At 36.1% G+C, this 25,817-nt stretch overlaps 1 protein-coding gene across 1 annotated transcript; it reads right to left on the bottom strand.

Annotated features, from left to right (window-relative positions):
• Window positions 1–340: 340 nt before the first annotated feature.
• On the bottom strand, window positions 341–25,817 carry LOC149200040 (uncharacterized). Its single transcript, XM_089400820.1, has 6 exons — window positions 24,682–25,817; window positions 23,509–24,490; window positions 21,340–23,406; window positions 20,344–21,238; window positions 1,771–1,944; window positions 341–546 (listed from the first exon to the last, which is right to left on the bottom strand). Exons 1-6 carry the CDS (start codon window positions 25,815–25,817, stop codon window positions 341–343), a joined length of 5,460 nt encoding a protein of 1,819 aa, XP_089256946.1.

The raw sequence follows: 25,817 nt of genomic DNA, 5'->3' as shown, positions 1-25,817 counted from the left end.
TAGCAATTTAGTCTTCTCGGCCCACACCAGCTTGCACCACCCCATCCATAGAACTATGTCGCGGCTCCGTCATCGCATGCACTGCAGGAGAGGCAGCAAGCAAGGCCAAGCCATCTGCCCCCCCTCTTAATTTCCCTCTACGTCGGCCACTTTTTTGTCCTCCCCGTCCTCCACTCCATCCACAGCCCAATTCATGGGCTGCTACCCTGCCACCCGTAGCAGAAGAGGATGCACTCATCCCGACAAAGCTCAAAGGGTCACTGTTGCTACCCAGACAGTCAATCTCCCTATGTCCCCTCACCAACACCATCAATCTGCTCAATTTCGCTTCCTCTGCACTCTAAACAGGCCCACAATAATAGCCACTGTCTCTGTGGAATTCAGAGAGGATACTTGCCCGCAGTCCGTCCCAGCTCACAACATCGTGAAGACCGCGATTCATACACCTCCTGCCTCTACACAGGAGATGTCGAGCGCCAACACTCAGAAGATGGCTCAGGTGTAGCCAACCACCAGCAAGCCGAAGGCTTCGGGTAGCAGTGACACCTGCAAAGGCAAAGGCAAGAAGACTGATGACACTCTGGGTGGCAAGAAGGTTGCTGAGTACAATTTTGAGGAACCTTTTCCACTGTTCTTCGGACTGGTTTCCCCTTCGGGGGTAGTCTCCACTCAGTTTTTGATGTTTAAACATGTTATATCTCTGTTCCAGACCAGCAGAGGCCGGAGCCTCGTTGTAATTTTACTGTTACTTTAATAGAATTAATATTACTTAGAAAAAAAAAATAACGTGTCTCTAGTGACTTTAGCAAATTAGATCTTATATACATTAAAAAAAAGAGATTTTTTTTATTAAAATGCGATATAATCCCACTCCCCATTATAAATACCTCCAAAATATACAACAATAAGAAACTACAAATAAATTGATAAATATATATTCTTTTTTTTTGGTAGGTAAGCACCCATAGGGCATTTGAACCAGTGACCTATTGCAAGGAGTGCCTTAACAGTGCACCCATTCACCATCAATCCAAAACCCCATGGGAAATAAATACATATTCACATTCTAATGAAAGACTAAAAAAAATGGTTTTTAAATATGTTTTTTTTTTAAATATGAACATACATTACAAGTTAATAAAAAAAAATATTAATGTTAACCTTGTATATTAATAAAAAATGAAACATACTAATGTCATTGTTAAAAGTGAAATTCCATTTTTAACATGAGAAATCTTGAAAAGTTAAAAAAAGAAAACACATTTTATCCCACAACAAACATCGTAAAATTAAAATTAAGATAAAATGTGGTATCTTATACCATATTGACTTACACCATAAGTATCATTTGCAGTGAGGTCAAAGTGGTTGATGTGTAGGTGAGTGGAGTGATATGAGTTCCATTATGATATCTTAAAACAAAGCTTATAACTCACAAAGCCATTCATTTTTCAACCTTAAAAATAACCCTTTACATGTTGAGTATCAAAATATAACAAGAGACGCTGCATGGCAGCAAGTCCCTGCCATGAGCGAGCTTCAAGAAAAGAAACACCACCAGAAATACATATGGCCATGGCAGTATGCCATTATTTCAGCGCAACCTACTACATAAATAATGTTGGAGGTAAGGATCAGTAGTTAATACCCTGTAGACAGACATCTTTTACTGTGGAAAATAGGCTAGCATGTCCAGAAACTCCTCCAAGTAGGAATGCAGTTGGATCTGCTGGAGGTTGGTTTTTTACTCAGCTTTATGAGAAATCATACTTGTCCATTTGTAGTTTTGTATATTTCGAGCCATAAGATTCAAGAACTCTGGAAAATCAATTTTCCCATTTCCATCAGCATCAACTTCACTGATCATGTCCTGCAGATCAACTTCAGTTGGATTCTGTCCTAGAGAGCGCATAACAGTACCCAATTCTTTGGTAGTAATGCAGCCTGCAGAAAAACATGGTCAGCAGATTGGCTCAATTAAATATGACCCCAGCTAATTATTCTTCAATTTTAAATATCATAATAATGCTACAAATGACGTCAGTATTGCACCATGGCCGGTTGGTAAAGGAAATCAATTTAACTAAAGCCAAAACCACTGATTAGGCATCTTCAACTTTTTGCCTCATTTTAATGCCTTCATTAGCCAATTTCATTAAAATTGGAGGTCACTGACTTGAGAAACAAAAAATTTATTCCATATAAGCATAATTCTAAAGATGTTTGAGATACCAATCCCCACCTTGAAATAGAACCAATGAGGCTATGCCAATCATTCAATGGCCGTAGAAAACTTGACGATGAAACCAAAGCCACTAGAATTATTCAAATAATAAAATGGCAAAGGCTAAAGTGACAAGAGTTTACTAAAACTGAGGTAAGACCTAGTTCTCAGGAAATTGTATATATATATATATATATATATATATATATATATATATATATATAGATATATATATATATATATATATATATGAAAAATATTAAGTCTACAGAGCTGACATACTCTACACCGCCTGGATTAATAAGAGTGTTTGCAATGCCCATATAATGCAAATTTTCAAAAATGACTTATTTTAAAATCTATAGATTGTACTGCATATTATAAAACCCCATGGATTCTGGCCAGTGGAAAACACTGCTGGTTGCCTACTGTAAAATCAGGTCAAAAAAGCAAGCTAAATGGGTATGTTTCCGTTTTTTACAGCAACTTTTATAGGCAGACAACCGAGTTGGACTCACAAGGTGGTCCCTCAATCTCGCTCAAATTACATTTGACTTGAAAGTAAGAAAACCACTAGCTGAAGTCCATTGCTTGGCCCATGGCGGCAATAAGCCTTAATAGGACTACTATCTTAGTCCATGCACTTATTAGTTCCATTCACCTCTTGGGAACGGTGTATCGAGAACAGTTCACGTCGAACTGGGCATGGTGGGTCACACAAATTGTAACACCTCTTGGGCAGGGTGGAAAGAAAAGCAGTAACAACCACCACCTCCTCCTGTACATGGGTAGAGTGCTTTTTTGAAGGCCTGTTAAGCTAGCTGTCTTTGCTGTGTATGGGTAAGCCTCTGTAGGAACTGTGTTTCCATCTTCAGGGATCAGTATTTAATACCCTGCAGACATCTTTTACTGTGGAAAATAGGCCAGCATGTCCAGAAACTCCTCCAAGTAGGAATGCAGTTGGATCATCAAGAGCACCAACCGCTGTTGTACCCTGATGTAGGTGGTCTAAACTATTGAACAGATCTATCATGACCTTCTTAAAAATATACATTTAACTAAAGCCAAAACCACTGATTAGGCATCTTCAGCTTTCTGGCTCATTTTAATGCCTTCATTAGCCAATTTCATTAAAATTGGAGGTGATTGACTTGAGAAACAAAAAATTTATTCCATATAAACATAATTCTAAAGATGTTCGAGATACCAATCCCCACCTTGAAATAGAACCAATGAGGCTATGCCAATCATTCAATGGCTGTAGAAAACTTGATGATGAAACCAAAGCCACTAGACTTATTCAAATAATAAAATGGCAAAGGCTAAAGTGACAAGAGTTGGCTAAAGTTTCAAGCATGCTGATTAAATCTGCATTTTGCACAGTTCATAATTGTTAAGAATATAACTGTCAATTTCAAGCCCATTGATACAAAGGACTAGAAAGTGATAGAATAATAGCAATCAAACTTTTTTTTATTGCGAGTGCTTCATTGAAAAAACTTTCAAGTGTCTCCCATTAACCTAAAATTGACACAGTTTTTGTTCTCTTTTCACTGCTTAGTCAAGCTACTCAGAATAGATAGACTCTAGAGTACACTTCTGGGCCCTGAAAATAGGTTGAAAACAAATTAACTCCCAACTACCAGCATGAAACACCAACAGGGAAATATTGAATGAAATCAAGCTACTCCCAACTACCAACGTAAATTTTCAGTCTTTTAGCCTAAAGTGATAACAATGGTTACTGTTACAAATGACAGTTGATGGCATCAAAAGTAACATCATCTATCTGGTAGACAGTAATTAAGGAATGCTTCAGAAGCTACAACTTTTGCTAACTCACTATAGGGAGGTTACAAAATATAGCTTTAGTTTGCCATTGTCACTACTTAGTCAAGCTAATTAGAATAGATAGAGGACACTTACAGATCTTGAAAATAGGCTAGGAACAAATTAACTCAAGCAAGTCATTAAAAACTAGAAGCTCACGCACGCTGCATGATGATGGAGTCATTCTCAAGCAAACACCAACAAGAACATATTGAATGACATTAAACTAGTGTCAACTACCAGCATGAATTTCAGTCTTTTGGTCTAGAATGATAACAATGGTTAATGCTGCAAATGACAACTCATGGCATTATAAGTAATATCATTAACCTGGCAGACAGTGATTAAAAAATGCTTCAGAGGCTACACCTTTTGCTACCTGAACCATAGTCTGAGAACAGGTGATTGGGATAAAATAAGAGTCTAGAGCGAGTTTGTTTGAAATCAGATTTTGCAAAACTTCTTAAAAGAAAAATACCTTGTTATTGAAGTTCCATCTTCCAAAACTTTAGCTATTGGAAAACCAAGCAAGAATTAATGGCTAGAAAAGGTCTCCAATTATAAGAGAGATATGATATGCATAAGAATATATAAAAGGGCTGAAACACAAGTTGCTCACATAATAACAAGCACCAAACAAAAACATAAACCGTAAATCCTCTTTTTCCTTCACATTAAAAATGGTATTAAGTTTGATTCCATAAAATGTTACGAGTTCAGGGCCCAAGGGCTAAAATATCACATCAGGACACAAAAAAAGCACCCCTCTATTGGATAGAGGAAAGGAAATATACATCTCTACGTAGTACTTCTGTCCTTGTTTCCTTGCCAGGACTTTGCTTTGTGATACCGGAATGCAACAAAAGCATTTCAATTATAATCCAACATTCAAAACGAGTCCACTATCAAAAATGAAATGGAGTTGGAGTTGAAGTTGAGGAAAAATACTCAGAAAATTAAAAGGCTCAAGCAAGAGATGCTAGTGGCAATCTAATATAAAGATCTTCTTATACACATAATTTTGAAAGCATGTCATTGTTCACTGTTACTTATCAACAGATATCATTTATCGACTGACAATACTCCTTTGCTTTTTCAGTGGCAATTAAGTTTTTGATCAGTTCTGCAGCCTGATGCTGAGAGTATCATCCGTTTTTGGACATGTCATTGATCAGGCGTCCCCCGAAGCATAGCTTCACCACAAGATATAGAGTATTTGCATCTTCATGAATAACATTCAGTGTGACAACATTAGGATGACCAATTTGTCCCATCCCAATTCTTAGTCCATTTTTTTCAAAATAAAATCAAAGTCTTTACTTTGTAGGTTTGAAAATAACTGGGATGGATGTTCTTGTCCTCACCATGTTGAACTGAAAGAGAAATAACAAAAGTAACAAAATTGAGAAGCTGTTCTTGAGGAAAAAGTTGAACTGGAACAACATTCCAAAGAGGACCATGAGAATCGTAGATACAAAAGTGAGGATGCCGACTACCCTAACCATTTAGGAACCACCCATTTTACACCTGAATGTAATTTTAGATATGAAGGGGTATGGCGTGTACTAAGCGGATTTAGACCAGTTTAGGTAGTGGCTACATCAGCAGGCACCCATGATGGATATTCAATAGATGGAAGGAAGGCTATGCTGTACCTCCATTCATCTATCAAAGTGTCGAGACGGCCAAGGATAGACTCGTTAAGACGCATGAAAATCTACTTCAAGGATGAGGTTTTCACACATGGGTTCCATAAACAACATAATTTAAAAGACACAGAAGAGCGAAATAATGGAAAACTTACTTTTCATCTTGTAGGATGTACACCCACTGTATAGAACATTCGACCTGTGAAAATGATTTATTAGTACTTGATCGAGTTAAAGATTGGCACTTCATTGAAATATCCACATAGAAACCCTGATACCCAATGTTCCCAAAAATTTGTTAACAAATGGGAATCATCCCATCATTTTTTGGTATATTAGGCCATCGACATTGGCATACCAGAATATCATGTTGGCCAGAGCATGTGGTGACGAGACCCTGTAATGCCTCTGGCAGAGTGCATGTATAAACTTAACACATGTGGCCGGGAGACCCTGCAATGCATTCGAAATCTAATATCTGGCATAGTGCATGGTGATAATTGTTACAGTTAACTAGTTATTAAAGGAAATATATTAATTTAATTAAATATGAATTAAAATATAAAAGCTGGCCCATGTTACAACGACGTATATTAAAGGAAATATATTAATTTAATTAAATATGAATTAAAATGTAAAAGATGGCCCATGTTACAACCACATATCTATCAGTTATGAGCACCAACATGCATACATATCACTATTTGACACGGTGATACCTATTGACTATTTATGTGAAAAATATGAAATAGATTTGGAAGAGCATAGGCAGAGGTCGTTCGAACAATTGCTGGAGCGATATATGAGAGGAAAAAGACACAGATTGTTTGAACGATTGCTAGAACGACATATGAGAGGAGAAATAAGGGGCTCTATTGGTTCTCTGTCCTAGTCCCAGTCCCTAATTCGAGTTTTCATCCTGCGTTGGGCATCAACGGTTTATTACTGTGCTGGGCATTAGCTGTTTGCTAAAAAAAAATTGAGATCCCTCAAGTAATTTTCTCTTAGTTACAAAAAGGATGGAAACCAGACGCAGGGAGAAGATCCCTCAAATAATTTGCATGCTTATGGGAAATCGCACTTATAGAAGGATGGAAACCAGACGCAGGGCAGAAGAGCTAGCCAAGCCAGGTCGAAGAGTAGCAGAGAAATAAGGTGGAATATAAGGCAGGTTGCATGGCAGGTATAACGCTTACAAGTTAGCAGGTGCTCTACGAAGCCTGCGCTCGACTAATAACCTAGCCATTATAACAGGAGAGATAACACTTATTAAAATCCATTGCATGTATTACACGTGGCCTCACCATTGAGGTTTTAAGTCTCACCTTGTTCATTGTATCTCAACGTAGAGGGGGAGCTTGAGTTAACGACACATCCACTTTGCATGCACTGGGGACAAGAGCCCATTTCTGAGAGATTTCCTTTGTAGGCCGAGTCCAGGGAAGTATTTTTCACTTTGCTAATATGTTCTGGCCGAAACAGTTTGCCACCAAGTCGAGCTGCTGTTGATATGTTATGAGACAAGAGACAACAGAGTCATTACTGGGAAATTTGAACACAGATTTCTCTTTCAAACACTAAGCTAGCCCTACGCCAAGCAGGCTCCGAAATCCGCTAGGTAAGACCATGAATCCGCCGCGTAAGACCATAAGCACAGCCAACCTGAACCAGATGCATTACACCAGATCAAACCGATAGAGGAAACTCCAGCATGATTCCAAAGATGCAACCACTGACTTCAACACATGTGAGTCTCTATTTCACAACAATTTCAATTTCAACACATATGTGAGTCTCTGTTCCACAGCAATTTCAAGAATCATAGCGTCTAATATTATTTTCTCCGCATGGATATGATACATTGTTTTTCTTGTTTGTGCATATGCCACCACTCTTGCAGATATTGCAGCAAATTGTACTCTGATCAGTTGGAATCAGACAACTTAAATGTATGTGACTGGTGCCTAGACTTAGAAGAAATGGAAAAAGATAAGAGACAGAAAAGAAATGTCAAATTGGAGGAAATGGATAGTAGGAATACCAAGGACATAGTTGCTAGTGAAGCAAGCACCATGGAGGAATTTGCATCGATAGCCTCTGAGAAACTTATGAAGGCTAATGCTAAGCCCCACATAATCCATTCAATGCCTTCATCCATTCAATGGACACCTCGTTACATGCAAACATAAGAGATGGCACCTGGAAGTTGTGGCAGGCAGGAGTGGCAGGCGTACCCTGGCATACAAGCAGGGCTGATAGTTCCTCGATGGAGCCTCTATTACTCTATTATACCGTGCAGTCCATGGAAATCAAAAATAGCGGACTTAACATTTAGTGCCATCGAACTAATGCCAACATTAGATTAGTTAGTATTTTTACCAGTTTGAAATATCAAGCAAACACAAAATTATAACGTATGCTTTAGCTTCGGGATTAGCTTCAATTATAACTTATGCTTTAGCTTCGGGATTAGCTTCGGTCCTCAGGAAAAGGCCAAATAACATGATTTATCAATATATCTCTACAAACTTCGTTTATATTGATAAACGAGGAGTAAAAGCAGCACTAATAATGCTAAAGTGCTCATTTCCGATTACTATAGTCCATGCCGTCCCGACATGGAATAATAATAAGATCTTATGAGAAGGTTTCATTATCAATATTTAATGTATTACTGGACTTTAAATTAGTAATTACCCACTCTTAAACTCAGATGCATGGTTTCCACAACTATTCATTAGAATATGGTTGCAATTTTTCAAGATAATAAGATCTTATGAGAAGGTTTCATTATCAATATTTAATGTATTACTGGACTTTAAATTAGTAATTACCCACTCTTAGACTGAGATGCATGGTTTCCACAACTATTCATTAGAATATGGTTGCAATTTTTCAAGATAATAAGATCTTATGAGAAGGTTTCATTATCAATATTTAATGTATTACTGGACTTTAAATTAGTAATTACCCACTCTTAAACTCAGATGCATGGTTTCCACAACTATTCATTAAAATATGGTTGCAATTTTTCAAGATACATGGTTTCCGCAATTATTTATTGAAATATGGCTATGATTTTTAAGGTTGGATTGGTTTCATTCATAATATAAGATAATTTATTTTTTACTATGTCTAAAGTTGGATAGAGCTGTTAAATTTTAAAATAAGGAAATTACCATTTTTAAAATGATATTACTATAATTGTGAGGTTTTCTGTTGAGATTTCAAAATTTGAGAGTGTAATCATTTTTTCTATTTAATAAAGTTGGTTTGTTTTATTTTCTAGCATTTTGACATTTATAAGATTATTTTATTTTATATATATATTTTTTCAAAAGGAGTATGCACATTATTTTTAAGTAGTATATATATATATAAAATTTATAACATGTTTAAAAAAAGTTGTAGTAAGTTAATTGAATAATAAGATTGCATAATTTTAATCAAACTTATGAGAATGAACTGAGAAATATCTTTGACCTTGAATTGAATTGGATTGAGGGTTATATTTGTACGTGACTTCCGTGTGTTGCATGCAAATTTTCCAACTGAATCTGCCTTCCAAATAACTAGGAATATCATATCTAGCTTCCTAGCACTAGGGAACCTCCGCAGGTTCCCTAGCCTTCTGTGTCCAAGCCTAGAACCATGGTCCATCCTGTGTCTAAACTGCCATGTGCCTAGCACTTGCTTCAACCCTTGCAAACTCCTCCACCTAAAATTCTTCCCCCTTTCCCCAAATCCAAAAAAGACCCACGATAAAAAAAAAATCACCCACAACACTATTTTCCCCTTTGTTCATCCTTAACAAATATCCAAAATATGCTCCCCCAGTAGTCTCCAATTGACATCTTTGACCCCTTTAAATCTTCACCTATCCCATTAATGTTAGGGTCTTAGATAAGGCAAACCATTGGGATCAATAATCAATTAAACACACAATAAAAAAACAATCAATCTCAATGGTCTAGTCAAAATCATAAAGTTATATTAATTAATCATTAATCAAGCTTAAGGACTAACCATAAGTTACATTAATTACTCATTAATTGAGTTTAAGAACTAATAAAAAATTACATTTATTAATCACACATTACATAAATTGATCATTAATCGAGTTTAAAAACTAGTCATAAGCCACATTAAAGATTCAACTAACATAGTAGACCATGGAATACTATGTATTAATGGTGTGGGTATGTAACTAGCATACATATACCTCAACCTACTCATCTGAGGTATGGATATGTAGCTAGCATACATATACCATGTAACACTAACCTAAATCTATCACATCATATCAACAAATGAAATTATTAATGTTTTATAATTCTCATGGTTACAACTAACCCATATATATAGATAACTATATATAACACTAAAAATGTGTAAGAAACTCACAATTGCCACCATCAATATTAACTGAAAAAATGTATATTTTATTATACACATAAATTATTCAGTTAAAAGAGTTAAAATATTTATTATTATTTTTTAAATATATATAAATAGTTTAATTAAAATAATCAAATGAATAACTAAAAGTTAATTAAATGAAAAAAACTATAAAATACTTTTATTTTATCAGAATATATATATATAAAATAAAAACAAACCAATTAAATATTATAAAAGTAAAAAAATTAATAAAGAAAAATTAAGTAATATGAACTTGAAATAATAAAGAAAATAATTGGGTCACCTTTTTGTATTTTCGGAGATAACAAATTTGTTATGTCTTTTTTGTTTTCTGTTTAATGGCAACTCACACATCTTTTGATTTTGCAGGGATTTTTATCTGTGTATTTTCTCTAATTAATCCAAAAATAATTAATCCATATCCCGAAACACAAAAAAAAACATGAATTTATCTAATATTCAACCTTCTCCTATACTATACACTTTTTCTATACCGATGTTTTAATATCATATCGAGACCTTCTAGACCTTTTGAATGGATAATTATTGACTTCAAATATAAATTGAATGGATCATCATCGACTCCTTTTCTCTTTCTTAACAATTGTTTTATTTCACTGTATCTCGCACTTAGGAGTATCATGATTTATATTTCCTCTTAGATTAGAAACATTAGATTGCAAATCTTGTAACATAAAATGGTAGTAGCTTGTTCTGTGAAATTGTACTGGTGGTTTTATTGACAATTATTTTAAAGTTCAGGAATAAACGATCTTGTGGAAATTTTTAAAATTTTACAAATTCATTTACTATATTTTCTCATTTTAAATAAATTTTCTCACTTTAAAGAATAGGAAAGAAGAGATAAATGTATTTTTTAATTTATATTTATAAGATTTTTTAATTTAAAATTAATTGAAATAATAAAAATATTTTGTATTTAAAAATTAATTAAAATGATAAAATGGAATTATTAAATGTAACTTTTGATTTGAGAAAATAAATTTCACATAACTAAATTTAATTATAAATATTATTTTATCAATTTAAAATTATTTTGTTAAATATTTTATTTAATTATAAATATTATTTTATTAACTTAAAAAATGTAATGAAAAATAATTAACTAAACATTTAGAGGGTAAAGTTTTTAAAATAAATATCTATATCTATATAAATCCTCAACGAACTCGACATTCTAATACGGAGGCTCGCATTCTGATACAGATCTAACATATATAAATACTTGGGTCTGCGGCATTCAAGCAATATATAAATCCTCGACAAGGCTCGCATTCTAAACTATATATATATATATATATATATATATATATTCTTGGGTCTGCTCCGGTTTTGAGGCTCGCATTCTAAACTGTATATATATCCTCGGGTCTACAACATTCAAAACAATCTTTGGTGATTTTGGATTTGTCGATGAACTTGGCATTCTAATATGGAGGCTCGCATTCCAAACTATATATATATCCTGAGGGTCTGCGGCATTCAAGCAATATATAAATCCTCGCTCACCCTTCGGTGATCTTGGATCTGTTGACGAACTCGACATTCTGATACGGATCTAACATATATAAATACTTCGGTCTGCGACATTCGAGCAATATATAATTCCTCGCTCTGGTTCTGAGGCTCGCATTCAAATAATAAGGGTCTCTTCGGTGATCTTGGGTCCGTCGACGACGTATACATCTTCTGAACTCGATCCAATCAGGTCTACGGGCTGCAGTGGGCACGTGCGATCTACAGACAGGGTTGATATCAGGTGCACACTTTCCTTATCTTTTTCTAATACATATTTGCTCATATATTTTCAAGTATGAATATTTCACCACAGCTACCAAAGATTACCAAAGGCAGACCTAGCACAGTTACTCTACAAGGCCTCTATGAGTATATAGAATCTTTAGAGAAATGTAGAGAAGAAAGAGAAGTCAAGCTACAAACAGAGTTAGAAGCCATGCTGGAAAATAAATTTGCATCTCTTGAAGACACAATCCAAAAACAAATAGAAAATAAAATAGAACTATTGGAGAATAAAATGGTGGCAATAGAGACTAGGTTGTAGGTTATAGAAAAACAAAACCAAGATACTAACCAAACATCCCAGCAAGGAGATGCTTTAGAGAGCCTTAAAATGAAGGACATGATTAAAGAACTAGAAGAAAAAGTTAATAGCCGCCTCACCCTAAATAATGTGGTAGATAAATTAGATATCAAACCAATTAAAGATGAAATGAACAAATTAATAGAATTAGACCATGAGCGTAACAAAAGGGTCTTGAACCTTATAATATTTGGTTTAAAAGAGGAGGTAGATGGGGATACTTCAGCCATAGACCAGACAAAATTACATAATAGATTTGAAACAACATGTCTCACAGAAGCAACAAGGTTGGGGAAATTAACTAAAAATAAAGGAAGACTGATCCGAATAAAGGTGAGCTCTACTGATCATAAGTATGACATACTTAGTAAAACCTCAAGTCTAAAAGGAACATGAATATTTATAAATGAAGATCTCATCCCAGAAGATCAAGCAGAATTAAGAAAGGAGGTTTAAAAAGTAAAAGAAGCTAGAAAGGAAGGAAAATGGGCAATAACCAGAAATAGAAAATCCTTTATTTGTGATAGAAACCAAAAAGATAGTATTAAATAGCAATTCAACATGCTCCGGAGCCTTTCTTGGAATTTTTGAGGCTTCCCATGGAACAAAGGCCCCAAGCTAAGCTGGATCTCAAATGATGTTGATATTATTTTTCTTGTTGAAACTTGGGAGCATGGAGAATCTAAGGTCCCTAACATAAATGGCTTTACGCTATGGTCTACCTGGAACAAGCGATCCTCCCATAGAGGTATTGGGGGAATAACTTGTTACATTAAGAAGAACATCTCCCCCCATGCTAGGATTTATAAAAACGACCCTTACAACCAATATAGTTGGATAGAGATCACTGACATTAATGATTAAAAAACTGACATAACAATATGTTATTTCCCCCCCATCAATTCTAACTTCTATAAGAAAAAGAATCTAGATAAAAAGAGTCCTTACAATGGTTTGGAGAATGATATTTCTAGCCTAAGGAATGAAGGTAATATCTTTTTAATAGGTGACTTTAATGCTTGAACTTCAAGCAAACAAGCTATTATTCTAAGCAATCATTCCAACCCTAATCCTCTTTGGTTGGACGAAGACCCTACTCTGGCTAGTAGGTACAAAAGGAGCTTTGAAGACCTTAGGGAGAATCTGTTTGGGTCGGAGCTAGTCAAGCTCTGTAGTGCTCAGGATCTCATAATTTGCAACGGTCTAAAGAAGTGGCCCAATTCTAGCCAGATGACCTGTATCCATGGGCTTGGTAGCAGCATGGTAGACTATTTTATTTCCAATCTCCCTTTATACAATGAAATAATAAATCTTGACATCTTAAACGACCACGAGCCTGACTCTGATCATAGGCCTTTACTTATAACTCTCAACTTTGTCATGCATAGAGATCCCATAGAAAATAATCCTTATAGCCAAAAGAACTTAATATTTGATAGAAATAAAAATGATCTCTTTCTAAAAGAGTTAAAAACTAATTTGCTTCCTTTATCTAGTATAGACAACATAGAAGACCTCTACCATAATTTTACTACAACCCTCTCATATTCTATTAACAAGTTCTCAATTGAAGTTTCAAATAATAAAAGAAATAACAAAAGCAACCCATGGTATGAAAAAGATTGTAAAAATGCGAGGAGAGCTATTAAGGAAGTTGGTGATGAATCTCTTAAAATGGACAAGATAAACATATACAAAGCCCTAACTAAAAGGAAAAAGAGGCAGCACATTCGTAAAAGACAAGAGAATCTCTTACAGCTCTCTAAGGTAGCTCCTAAGAAATTTTGGAGGCAGATTCTGACTAGGAAAACTAAAGATAATAATAAAATTGTTTTACACGATTGGAATTCCTATCTTAAAAAGCCCTTTGAATCCCCAAATGTCATGGATAACTTTGAAACCCTGCCCACAACGAAAGAAGTTTTCTCTCTAGAAGACAATGATTTTGGGGTTAAACACCTGGCTAATGGGAAAGCTAAGGACATTGAAGGTTACCAGGCGGAAATCTTAAAAATTGGAGGCCCTGTACTCATCCCCCACATCCACAAGCTTTTCAATAGCACAGTCAAGCAAGAGTTCCCTAAACTATGGACTGAGAGCCTCGTTATCCCTATTTTTGAAAATGGGGATACAAATAACCCCTCTAATTATCAGACAATTATGATCAACCCTCTCCTAGCTAAGTTATATGGTAGTATTTTGGAAAATAAGTTGAGCATATGGCTTGAAAGTGAAGGTAAGTGGGCTAAAGGGCAAGCGGGTTTTAGAAGGCATCACTCAACAACAAACCACCTCATTACGCTTAGGATCATTGTGGAAGAATGTCGTAATGATAAATCCAATCCCTTTTGTTGCTTTGTGGACTTTAGAAAGGCTTTCGATATGGTTCCTAGAAACAACCTTTGGAATAGATCAGAAGAGCTAAAGGTTCCTTTTGAGTTGAGAGCTGCCATTATTAGATTATACGAGAATGTAATTGCCAAGCTAAAGAGCAATGAGGGGTGGTCAAAAGATATTAAGTGTAATATCGGAGTTAAACAAGGTTTCCCCCTCTCCCCTACCCTATTTGGCATTTACATTGACAAGCTCGAAGGTTATTTAGAGGAAGCAAGATGTGCTGGAATGATCTTAGCTGGGATAGTTGTCATCCTTCTTCTCTATGCTAATGATATCATTCTCCTCACAAGGTGTCCATCTGATCTTGATAAACAACTTAGGCTTCTTAAGGGTTTCTGCTCTACCATGGGTATGATTGTTAACACTGACAAAACAAAAGTTATGATTATCAAATCCAAGAAGGACACCTAGGCTAATTTTATGTACGACAATAATAACTTGGAGGAAGTGTATTCTTACAAGTACCTAGGAATTGATACTCATCACAAGCTCAACTGGAACTATAGCATTGAGAAAATGATTAATGGGGGGTGGAAAGCTTACTTTGGTCTTGAAAATAATTGTAAAATGGCAAACCTCATAATGTGGGATAAAAAGAAGTTCCTCTTTGAAAATTTAGTCACTCTTGTTATCTTATATGGATGTGAGGTTTGGGGTTGCAACATCTCTAGACAATCTTGGAGAAAGATTGAGCAAATCTAGAAGTGCTTTATAACGTATAACTTGAAAATTAAAAGCAATACACCCTACCCTATTCTCCTTATAGAAGTAGGTATTTCCCCTATCGAGAGCCTAGCTATGACTAAGCTTCTGTTGTACAAGCACAAGCTCAAGAACATAGGAGATCATAGACTTCCTAAGCTAGCATTAAATTCCATACAAAACCAACTAAGGCTCAAACGAGGGTGGTATAAAGACACATGGGCTTGGTTAAACCATTGGGAGATCAACGAGAATGATGCATTGCAAAACATTAATAACATTAAAAATATTGTTACTTCTAAGTTCAAAGAAAAATGTGGTGTGAGAAAGATTTAGCAGCTAAAAGAAAATTAAGTTATTATAAGCATCAACCCCACCCTAGAAGATAAAAAATATCTCTTTGTTTTAGCTAGCTCAAAGAAGAAAATTAATATAGCGAAGATTAGAACGAACTCTCATGAGCTCTATAGTGAAACAAGTCGTTGGGCAGTTCCTGAAACACCATGGATGGAAATGATCTGCCATCTCTATGAGAATAGGAACATTGAGGATGAAAACCACTTCCTCTTAGAATGCCCCGTGTACAACCACATTAGATCTCAGTTTCATAATCTTTGTCGCAATACTGACCTTCCTAGCCTTTTACGATGTCAAAATTATAGTGAGCTTGAGAGGCTTCTCTCCAAGCTTTTTGAGCGTAGGAATAAAATCTTAAATCAAACTAAATAATTTGTTTCTTTAGGTCCAATAAACCAAAGTTTGGTCTCAGTGGATGTTAACCACCATCATCATTATCATAAAATAATTTCATTTACAAAATTATAATTTGCAATTATAAACTTAATGTTTTTAAACTTAAATTTACCAATAATTCATATTATATAATAAAACATTTATGAGAATATATAAACATAAAAATATATAAAAAATTCAAATCGAAAATTATTAAAATGATTTAATTTATTTTTTTATTAAATAATATATTTTATAATGTATTACATTCACATTTACAAAAACACATGTAGTTTTTCGAACTTAAATTTACCAATAATTCATATTATATAATGAAACATTTATATGAATATATAAAAATATAAAATATAAATCATTTATATTTATAGGAATATATTAAAATGATATAGTTTAATTATTCATTAAATAATATTTTTAATATTAAATAAAACTTGATAATATATAATACATTCATATTTATCGAAACACGAAGTTTTTTAAAATTATATATATATATATAATAAAAATTATAACCAATTTTTTTTATTTATAATATATTACATTCACACATATATAAAAGAAGATATTCTTTTTATATATATATATATATATATATAAAATTTTATTTAATTTAATTTAATTTAATGTAATTTAATTTAATTCAGATTAGTTGATATAATGTAATTCTTAAAATGGATTGAAATGATGTTTTTGGTGTGAGATTATCCAGTTATCATAATTACATTTACACATTGGAAATTTATTCTAAATTTATAATAGAAATATAAATATAATTTCATTATAATTATTTATTTTTTTATTTATAATATATATATTTTTAATAAATTGAAATGTAATTATGCAAGATTATTCACATATAATTGAACCAAAAAATATGTTTAAAAATTTGGAAATATATAAAATTTCAATTGCCGTTATAAGATTTTGTTAGGTTCAAGGATGTGGTTCTGTGGTTTAACCGTTAAATGGGGAGGTTTGGTTAGGTTATATCGTCCAATGTACTACACTGGGACTGTAAGCTAACATTACCACATTTCGTTATTGCCTTTTATGGTGATCTAGTTGAGGCATCCAAAAGGGTAGTAGAGAGAGCATATGAAGAGAAGGCACATTTATTTCTTTGGCTCCCATATGTGACATATATTGTAGTGACCAAGCTACTACCAACCTTTCTCTATGCTATTGACCTAGCTATCTCTCTATGGACCTCTCCTGCAAAGGGTGGTGAGGGCGCTCGAGACCCAAACGTAGAAAATTTAGGTGACAATAGAGGGGTCTCCTTACATCATTTTGGGAAATTGATTTATTCTTTTGTACCCTTTGAATAGTGTGAAGTGCATAATCACTGCATATAAGGGTCTTCTAGGATGTGTAATATTGGCTAGTGGGGGATTTTGAGGGTGAACCCATGGGCTAGGTCAAAGGAGTAGGGCCAATGCATAGGCTGAAAAAGTTTCACTCGCATCCCACCCACCTATCTTCCCTATACTAATGAATTCATTTGCTAGATGATGACTTCAACAACAATAATAGGGAGTGGAGTTAAGTCCATGATTGGCCTCCCACTTTAAGGGACATCTTTCCTTTTTCAGAGAAGAATTGAATGAAATAAGCGAGCTGTGGCCTTATTGTAGTGTGGTGTGAAGCTGAATGAAATAATGGGCACTAAAGGAAAGGGTAAAAAATGAGGGAAGGGATCCAAAGCTCAGGGCCATGACATGAGCCAACAAGTAACAAAAAATAAGCAAATAATTTTTTATTACATGTGAGTCACTTTCACTTTCCCACAATGCAAGCAGGGAAGAGTATGAACACTTTATCCAATGGAACCATAAAATCCTTGGTAGTTGATCTTCTCGAAAATGTACTCCAGGAAAACACCTTCAACCTCAAGAATTGTAAAAGGATTGCACCAGTACATCCTAATAAATAATTTCCATATTCATTATATTCAATAAGGTGCACTTGGAACATAAGTAATGATTGCAGACATGAATCCAAGCTCCAAGCTTGGCCATTGAATGGACACTAGGAATATCACGAAATCTTTATAACTGAACTTCCTGATAAAGTGAAGGAACAATCACGTATAAATAATGGTAGATGGATTGACTAGAGAGATCACTTATTAGCCAGGAATTCAAAAATAATGTGCATTATAATAGTCTCGTGATGAATTGTTAATCCTTTGAACTAGAGATGAATCACTAGTCATGTTCTCAAGCAGGGAAGACACCAGTCTAGACTTGAAAGGTAGAACAATTACACCAATGCCAACGTGCATGCTACAATTTTCCAACCTACCCTGCTCCATTTCTGAGCTATGTGAAGTGTTTTGTGTAACACAAGTTTGGACATTGTGCCTCTCAATGTCCTCAAAAGAAGGGGAAAGCCAATAGTTTGCAAGGAGAGATTAAGATTTTGTAGGATCAAATGAGCTTGCGTAGAGATTAGAGACACTTATAATTCTGAAGAACATATAATTGACCATCTATGGAGGAGAAAGAGTAGGTGGTCTAGAGTAGGAGGAAGGAAAAAAACAAAGGGAAATAACCAAATTTTAGAAAAACACCTATTCAGCATGTGTCATTCATGCAAATGGGACTACATAACAACATATGTAGCACATTGATCAAAACCATAATAGAACTCTAATTAATCATCTATTTTATGTTATTTAATTTAATTAAATATTGATTATCATGCCATGTGATTAACATTATCTACATCCTTGCATGCATGGACCTTTTAAGAGTTTCTATATTATGATGTTAGTCAACATTAAAACACCTCATTTCTTTCATTATCAAGGGAAATGGTTGTTTCTTACCAACACTTCTATGTTGTGCAAATGAATATTTCAGGGAACAATTTGTGTAGGCATCCGGAGGAGACCTACAAAAACCAATCTCTGGCCCAAAACATGCACGGATAGGATTGAGTGAGCTTCTAGCTTAAACATGCTAGAAGAGCATTGAGCACTGGAGAAAAGAGGCATGTTAGTATTGCTATGGAGATTCTCATCCGTCCTCATTTGCTACTTCTCTGTGAGCCACCCAATGGTCTTGATGGGTCATTCTTCTAAATACCTTTCATTCACTGTTTGCATTCCATTTTTAAATACTGCATGTACTACTAGTTTCATCAGATATTTCTTTCACTTTTTGGGAAAACGTTTCTTACAACTGTCCTTGCCTACTAAACTAAAGAGTATTATTTATTAATTTTTATATTTTCATTTTTGTTACATCACTAGTATCCATTATGTGAAACCATGTTTAATATTGTAGCACTTGTTGGATTATATATGAGCTTATTTTGTTCACATTATTTGGGGCAACAAAACATATTTGAATATTTTTTTCCAAATAAGATCTCATTGTCCCTGTAAATATATAATGGCAACAACTTTCTTTTCAACATTTGGGGGTTGGGACGCAAGAGTGTTGAATGCATCTGCCTGCTAGCTCTTCAACATTTAACATTCCGTATAAGCCAGTCTTGCACTTTTATAAATAAATGTAATTCTATTGACCATTTATAAAATTAATGTTTTAAAACTTAAATTTACCAATAATTCATATTATATAATAAAACATTTATGAGAATATATAAAAATAAAAAATATATAAAAAATTCAAATGGAAACATATTAAAATGATTTAATTTATTTTTTGTTAAATAATATGTTTTTTTGTAGGTAAGCATCCACAGGGATTTGAACCAACAACCTACCACAAGGAGTGCCTTAACCGTGCACTTATTCACCATCAATCCAAAGCCCCATGGGCTATTAAACAATATGTTTTATAATGTATTACATTCACATTTACAAAAACACATGCAGTTTTTGGAACTTAATTTACCAATAATTCATATTATATAATGAAACATTTATAGAAATATATAAAAATATATATTTAAAAAGACGTGCAATTTTTGGAACTTAAATTTACCAATAATTCATATTATATAATGAAACATTTATATGAATATATAAAAATATAAAAATATAAATAATTTATATTTATAGGAATATATTAAAATGATAAAGTTTAATTATTTTTTTTTTAACCGCAACGGATATTTTATTAAAGGGTGGCCAAAGCCAAATCAAGTTTTACATTTTCCTGTTTCTAAAAGAACAGATTTCTGCATTTACAAGATCAACTTGTCCTTTCAAGGAATGGCTGCCATGTACGGTTCTCCTGCATCTATGTTGATCATGTTCTTTTCTAGATTACATCCAATATTTGCCAGGCTGTCTGCTTCTGTGTTTAATTCTCTGAGGATGTGGTAGATTTGAACTAAAGAGAAGTCCTTCAAGAGTCTATTCACTCTTAATATCTGTTTGTTCAATATTGGATCCTTGAGCCCTTTCTTATTTAATAGAGATTTTATCAGCAATTCTGAGTCTCCAAACACTAGAATTTCCTTTGGGTTTCCTTTTCTGACCAGTTGGCACGCTTTTAAAAGACTGAGGACTTCTGCCTGATTGTTGGTTTTAATTCCGAGACCCCAGCTGTAATCCTCTTTTCTTCCATTCGGGAAGTAGATGACCCCCCCAGCTCCTGACGTGCCTGGATTACCTTTCGAAGCTCCATCAAAGAAAATAGTGCATTTTCCTTGAGATTTCCACCACTTCTGGAAGTTTTCCAAAGTGTCTCGAATCTGCCAGTTTTCCTTGTGTTTTGGGCGAGTGATTAAAGAAGGGCTCGATGAAGGAATGTAATCACCCAGCCATGCTCTTTCTTCATCTCTTAGGGAGCTGTCTCTGACATTGGTTTGTGTCAGAGTTTCTATAAGTAGTTTCTTGGCCTTTTCTGCGACATTTCCTGCAGACATTTCTTTTTGATTAAAAACAATTTCATTCCGGGAGAGCCACAGCTTCCAGCACAAATATTTTGGAGCTGCAATCCACACCTTATGCCAAAGAGTCTTGTCTGCAATGCTGTAAGGATACCGAGCTTTCCAAGACAAAAACATGTCTGTTATTGAACAATGCACCGGTGGACTAACATTCAGTCCCGCCAAGAAGCTGGCCCAGGCGATCTGTGCATACTCACATTCAATGAACATGTGAGTTGAGGTCTCCAAGGCTTTTTTGCAGAACACGCATCGATGTGGACCTACAATGTTCTACAAAGATTTTCTCCAGTCAGTATTTTGTTATGAAACAAGGTCCAGAAGAAGAAATTGATCTTCGGGATGCTGAAGTTTTCCCAGATCTGCCTCCACACTGCTTCCGGGTGCAAAGAGTCCTTTTTGCCTTGCATCTGTAAGTACCCTTGCTTGGCTGTGTAAACCCCTGTTTGTCCCCAACCCCATGAGTCTTCCTCGTCTTTGTGCACTGGAGTGAAGTCTGTGATTGCATCCATGAAGTAGTTTAGCTGATTTTTTAGATGTGTTGGTATATTGGGCAGAGTCCAACACTGCCAATTTCCTTTGTTATCCCACTCTGCAATGTCCTCGATTTTCCTGACTCCTTTTGATCTTAACCATACTCTTAAATCTGCGATTTCGTTTATGACCGAAAGAGGAGGGTGGCCCATGATTCGGTCTCTCCACAGCAATGATTTTTTGCCGTTCCCTGGAATTTTGTACAAATGTGTCCTGAAGAAGTCTAACCCTTTGCAACAAAGCCTCCAAGCCTGTGTTCCTCCAGGAGAAGGCGCTGGGTTATAGGAAATGATCGACCGATTTCTGAGATATTTTAAATTTAAGAACTGGCTGATTGGATGCGTGGGTTCAGATATAAGCTGCCACAGAAGTTTGCAACCCAAGGCAAGATTTGCATGTTGGGGGTCTCTGATTTGGAGTCCACCTTCAGCAATGGGACGCTTCATCATTTCCCAATTAACTAAGTGAAATCGATTGTTATTCCCCTTCCCTCCATTCCACAAAAAATTCCTCATTAAACAAGAGATCTGGTCTGCGATTTGCCTTGGAGCCATTAACAAGGAGGCTTGGAAAGTGGGCAGTGCTGAGAGCACCGAACGGATGAGAGTGAGCTTGCCGCCTGTGGAAAGCCAGACTCCGCCCCACGCTGCAATCTTTTTTTTAAACTTGGATATTACCTCCTCCCACAAATAATTTCGGTTGGATCCCATCGTCAACGGGAGACCAAGGTACTTTATTTTATCCCACTCTGCATAGCCTTTGAATCCCAATTCACTGGCTATCCTTTCAATTGTTTGTTGATCGGTATTCCATCCATAGACTGCACTCTTCCTCTCACTGATAAGTGCTCCAGTGACACTACAGTACTTTTGGAGAATTGTCTTGAAGGATTTAGCAATTCTCATGGAAGCGCCCCCGAGCAAAAGTGAATCATCGGCAAAAAGCGCATGGTTTACTGGGGCTGCGCCTTGTACGATTCTTATCCCAGGAATGATGCCACTTTGTTGCTCCCGTGTTAACTTTCTGCTTAAAGTGTCCGCCATCAGAATATAGAGAAAGGGAGACAAGGGGCAACCTTGCCTCAGTCCCCTGGTGGCTAAAAAGAAATCTGCTGGTCTCCCATTTACCATTGGAGCTATCCAGATGTTTTCAATGCAGGCTTTAATAAGGTTTATGAATTCCTGTCTAAACCCAAAGGCTGCAAGCACCCTAAGCAGGAAAGAACGGTTAACACGATCAAAAGCATTACTCATATCTAGTTTAATAATCATACCTTGCTCTTTCCGAGAGTGGCTGGAATGGAGAGCCTCTTGGATTTGAATGACATTGTCCAAAATTTGCCTGCCTTTCACAAATCCTCCTTGGGCTGGAGCGATGAGTTTTTGAAGAAGAGGCTTAATTCTGTTTGCCAGCAGTTTAGCTACGATCTTGTATGATGTATTACAAAGAGAAATCGGCCTGTATCTGTCAAAGGATCCTGGGTTTGTTTCCTTTGGAATTAAGGCAAGAAATGTCGATTTTATTCCTCCACCCACTTTTGCCTTTCTCAAGGTTCCTCTTATCATTCTGAAGAGGTCAGTTTTGATAATCTCCCAACAAATTCTATAAAAATGTGCTGTGAAACTGTCGGGACCTGGGGCTTTGTCTGGCTCCATAGCCCAGACTATATTAGTTATCTCTTCTTCCGTTACAGGTCTCATCAGAGAGTCATTATCTTCCTCGCTGACTAGATTTGGAATGGTTGAGAGAAACTCTACTTCATCCTCCTCGTTCCCATTACTTTCTGCACTCAGAAGATTCTGGAAGTGATTTACAGCTGCTTCTTTGATTTGAGAAAATCCTTTATGGACCTCACCACTGGTGCTGGTAATTTCTGTTATATGATTACGCGAAAGACGGGCCCTGCACTATCGATGAAAATATGAGGTATTTCTGTCCCCAGATTTGAGCCACAGGCTTCGAGACTTTAAACGCCAATATTCCTCTTCATTTCTAAAGGAACAGTATACATTCCTTTGTGCAGATTTTTCATTATCTAAATCTGTAGAAGAGGGATCTTTCTCCTCCATTTCAAGTTGTATTCCTTCCAATTGAAGAACTGCCTCCTTCCTCTGTCTATTGGGAGATTGCATGGATTTCTTTATCCAGCTTTTGAGCGCTTTTTTTGTGTTTTTCATTTTTTGTTCCCACACATAGCTTGGGGAACCGAATACATCTATCCTCCATGCTGCTTGAACTGTTTCTATAAACCCTTCTTTCCCTGCCCAAAGGGGGTTGAAGCGAAATGGAAGGGGACCTAAATCTTCTTCTTCTTTTAGGCATAAGAGGATAGGCTTATGATCCGATGTGAGCTTTGGGAGAATCTTGGTGAATACTATTCTTTTGTCCATCATTAGAGAGCTGCTGATGAGAAACCTGTCCAATCTGGCAGAAATATGATTTTCTCCGGTTCTATTGTTTGTCCAGGTGTATTTGCCTTTCACTGGTTTGAAGTCTACCAAATCCCATTGCAGAATCAGATTGCCCACTGTATTGATGAAAGGATCTCTAGACTGAATCCCTCCTTTCTTTTCTTTGGGATCTAGAGTTATATTCAGATCACCACCTATGACTAAATTTGAGGGGCTGATTTGTGCTATATAATCCAGAAGTGTCCTCCAACACTCTCTCTTTTCTTCATACTGAACAGGGACATACAAGTTAAACAGAGCGAGGGAAAGATTGCTTACGGTGTGACGCAGCTCTGTGAAGATCCAATGTTGGGTTGCTAAGAATCGTTCTAGGGAGAAGTCTTTTGTCCAAAAAGTACCTATTCCTCCAGCTGTGCCTCTTTCACTAACAACCTTTCCTGAATCAAATTTCCATTTCATAGCACTGGTGTTTAGAAGAGTTTCCCCTTCTATTTTGGTCTCTTGGAGCATTAGGATGTCCGCGGTCTCCATCTTCAATAAGTCTTTGATAGCCTCTGCCTTGTTGGGATTACCCAGACCCCTACAGTTCCAAGAGATCAACTGCATCATTTACCGCTTATAGGGATAGGCCCTCCTCCTTTGGAGGCTCTAGGCCTGGTATTCCTCCCTAGTGTCATTTCGATAGTAGCTTGACTGCCTAGGGTTTTTTGTCTTTCTGACTCCTCTTCTCTAGCTTCCTTGTTTGATCTTCTCCTAGCCCTTTTTATTGACCTTTCAAATGTTTCATCATCTGATGATCCCATATTCTCTACGGTTTTCTTCTTTTTTTTGATTATATCTGCGTATGTAGGGGAAGAGATATTGCATGAGTTGGGGATTGGGTTATTACCTGGTTCTGTGGATTCAATATTCTCCTGCTGTGGAGGTTCTTCTTCCCCTGCTTCCGGTGGATCTGAAGGAGGCGTGAGGATTTCAAAGGGGTTTTTATCCCCCTCATTGCCTTTTTTTCCACTGTTACCAGCAATTTGATTACTCGTGCTTCCATTATCTGTTTTGTTCTCTGTCCCTTTAGCCTTGTTTTTGTTATTCTGCCTGCTGAATGTTGTCTTCTTTACTTGTTTCCATTGTTCTTCTTTTTCCTTCTCTGATGTCTCCTCATTTCTTTTTTTGCAGTATCTTGCAAAGTGCCCGTACTCATGACAGAATCGACACTTGAATGGTAGCTGTTCATAATCAAGCTCCTGTATGTGTGTCCAGTTTGCCACCGATAGTTGAATCGCTTCGGGTAATCCTGTTTCCAAATCGACCTCCACGCAAATCCGTGCACAAGAGTACTGATCCTTCCTTGGGGCCTGGTCTATGTATTTTCCAAGTGCATTTCCAATGGATTGGAGGGAGCTTTGATTCCAGCAATGCAGAGGAAGATGCGGGAGGCGCACCCAAACAGGAACCGCCTTGGGCACGTCTTGCGCTGGATCAAAATCAGTAGACCATTTGTTCAAGTAGAGACCTTGAGGCCCCATGAAATATGGCCCGTTTCTGAAAATCAGGCCTCTGTCCTCTGTACTGTCAAACAAGAAGACAAAAAACCCTTTGCCTACAAAATAGATCTTGATTCCTTCGTTTACCAAAGGTAGCCAATTCCTTTTGACCCATTCTTCGACTGCTCTCGGGGATGGCCACAAACCGGTGAACTGACCGATCAGACCTTTTTCTGCAAGGTTTAGCGCGGATCTGCAGATTTCCTCCTCAGGTAAGGCTACCTTGGGTATGCTGTCCAGTTTTTTGACGAATTTTTGCTGCTGGCCAGAGGCCTGACGTTTTCCTGTTGCTGAAACGAGAGCCTTGAAGGCTTCGATCTCCGGAGGGTAGGGGGGAGGGGCCGCAGGGCCGCCTCCATGCTCCAT

The sequence above is a fragment of the Pinus tabuliformis genome, chromosome 2_1, assembly GCF_031772625.1.
Source record: "Pinus tabuliformis cultivar Carrire ecotype Pingquan chromosome 2_1, CPIR1, whole genome shotgun sequence".
Taxonomy (NCBI): domain Eukaryota; kingdom Viridiplantae; phylum Streptophyta; class Pinopsida; order Pinales; family Pinaceae; genus Pinus; species Pinus tabuliformis.
The sequence above is the reverse complement of the archived record's forward strand: the minus strand, read 5'-3'. Positions and strand labels throughout refer to the sequence as shown.